Consider the following 2,339-nt stretch of genomic DNA (forward strand, 5'->3'; position numbering starts at 1 on the left):
CCCCCCCCCCGAAAACTTCAGCGTCCATATTCAAGAGATGAGATTGCATTTGTATCTTATATATATTTTTTTTAATTTATATATATATTCCCCGAATTATTTTGTTAACCGCTTATTGGTGATACCGTTATTTTCAAGGGGAAATACGATTAAACAATATGGCAAATGATTCTTAGATTATCGAAAATAATACTGATCAAACAATTCGCGCATCTTGAGATGTAGAAATTTGACCAAATATGATAGGATGGTTTCCTTATCTCATAAACTTCCTAACATAATGTATGCCTGTCTTAACTGGTTTTTGGTTTTGCTAAATATGAAAATATGATTTTGTTTTATCATATAATTCCAAATGAGCGACAAGAAACATTCATTTGCATGGCCGCGCGAGGACAGACGACTGTTGAGGACTTTGGAAATCACTTCTGACATTCGAATGAGATAATTTTCCACGCCAATACACATCCGGCCAATTGACTATGTGACCGTGAATCACCCCGAGGAGAGACAAACGAATGTGTAACACGTTATATAAACAATGGAATTCGCAAATCAGTGTACAGTGTATCTCTTGCTTACTTACAACGATGTAGGAAGTGGTTACCCTGGCCTAAATATGTATTCCTGTATACATGTATATGATGTACCATCCAAGATACTTTCTCTTTGAAAGGTGTACAAATATACCTTCTCTTATACATCATTTCCAATATACCTTCCCCATAAGATCTTCTCCTGACGTTTTCTCCCACAATATATATTAACAACCCCTCTCCCCCTCTTTCCTTCCCCACCTATAGACCGCTCATTCACTTACATTGTAACATGTTTACAAGTGTATCTCCTCCCCAACTATCAGTGCCCCTAATGGGAGATTCGTAATTACGCGTAAGGTCGGGACACCCTAACTGGTAGACAGTGAGTGCGCATGTTGAATGGTAGCTATAGGTTAACAATGAGATACACACACACACACACAAACACGCACACAAACGTCTCTGCTTGTACTTAAAACATGTTAAATTATCATTTTTCAATATAGTTTGTCACACACGAGCTCCGCTTATCATTTTCCTCTCCCCTTTCTCTAATAACACCCCCTTTAAGCCCTTTCTGATAAAGCGCGTACTCCCGTTACACGAGCTATGCTAAAGCTACATTCTCTACGAATGTTAAGTACGACTACACGCGTTTCAAATGTGTGACATTTTGTTTAAGTCATATCGACCCGGCATTTCATTCAGCGGCTGGTGTGTCAGATTATTTTTACTTAATAGAGTTACACGACGTAAACAGTTAAATGTACGGTACATTGACGCGGTAATTTGAACAGAAATTCCGGTAAAACGCCTGCCGTTGCACACAGTCCATAACTTCAATTTCATTTACCCTACAGTAGCGGATGAACTGCAGGCCGACATCTAAACCACGCTGGACCAATCACTGAGGATATTTCCTGGGAGGTTGATCAAAGGCAAAACACAACCAAATATATACATTGCATCGCCAAACGTAAACTCTGAAACTCGTCTGTTTTAGTAAATATTAAAAAAAAAGGATTACAAGCACAAAAAACGCAAGTGATATCTTCATCAAATAATAACCCGTAACTCACCGATGCCAAATTGGTTAACAATCACATTCTGGAAAGAAAAACATTACCAATATATTCCTGAACGTATTTATCGTGTATGAACCATTAGCAATACTAATACGTAAGAGGTAAACACAAAAAGCTACCAAGGATCTGATCATGCATTCAAACTTACCACTCCGTTTAAAGGGTCCATTTCGTCCGTGTTTAGGTTTCGAGTGGCGTTGTAACGTCCCGTGAACTAAACGAAAACGAGGCTGTCGTGTGTTCGAGATTCACTCAGCCGTGGAATACTGCCGTTCTGCTATTCGACGAAAACCGTTTAACCATGAATAATACAGCGTATCTGACAGGTTTGCGATTTTCATTAGTTTGTAAATATATGGAAATATGGCTTTAACGCTGGTAGTCAGGTGGTGGCTGTTATAAACTGGAAATCTGTCGATACACACAGAATTACTCGAGGACGCTAGCTGATACAAGTGTACTACATGTATATGGAAATCAATGATATTGGAGAACCCACCGCAATGTTTCAGTTAGCAGATGTCGCCCCCTGTCCTCAGCACTAACTACATAAGGTGTCTTTTATAAAACCAGACACACTATTGTTTACAACGGTTAAAATCAATGTCGTGAAAGACATTTTTCCTAACACGGTATTGTTTGGAACGTACAGCACATGACGCTCGGCCTAATGGGTTTTGGGACAAACGACGCCATGCTTATATGTGTGGAGTTT

At 39.2% G+C, this 2,339-nt stretch overlaps 1 protein-coding gene across 1 annotated transcript in view; it reads right to left on the reverse strand.

Annotated features, from left to right (window-relative positions):
• The window catches only part of LOC110447621 (calmodulin-like protein 12), a 61,586-nt gene extending 59,247 nt beyond the window's left edge, over positions 1–2,339 (reverse strand). The window contains exon 1 of the mRNA XM_021493434.1: positions 1,773–2,339. Within this exon, the coding sequence (XP_021349109.1) occupies positions 1,773–1,793 (21 nt within the window). The 5' untranslated portion in view covers positions 1,794–2,339. The remainder of the gene's footprint in view (positions 1–1,772) is intronic.

The sequence above is a fragment of the Mizuhopecten yessoensis genome, unplaced genomic scaffold (genome assembly GCF_002113885.1).
Source record: "Mizuhopecten yessoensis strain PY_sf001 unplaced genomic scaffold, ASM211388v2 scaffold401, whole genome shotgun sequence".
Classification (NCBI taxonomy): Eukaryota; Metazoa; Mollusca; class Bivalvia; order Pectinida; family Pectinidae; genus Mizuhopecten; species Mizuhopecten yessoensis.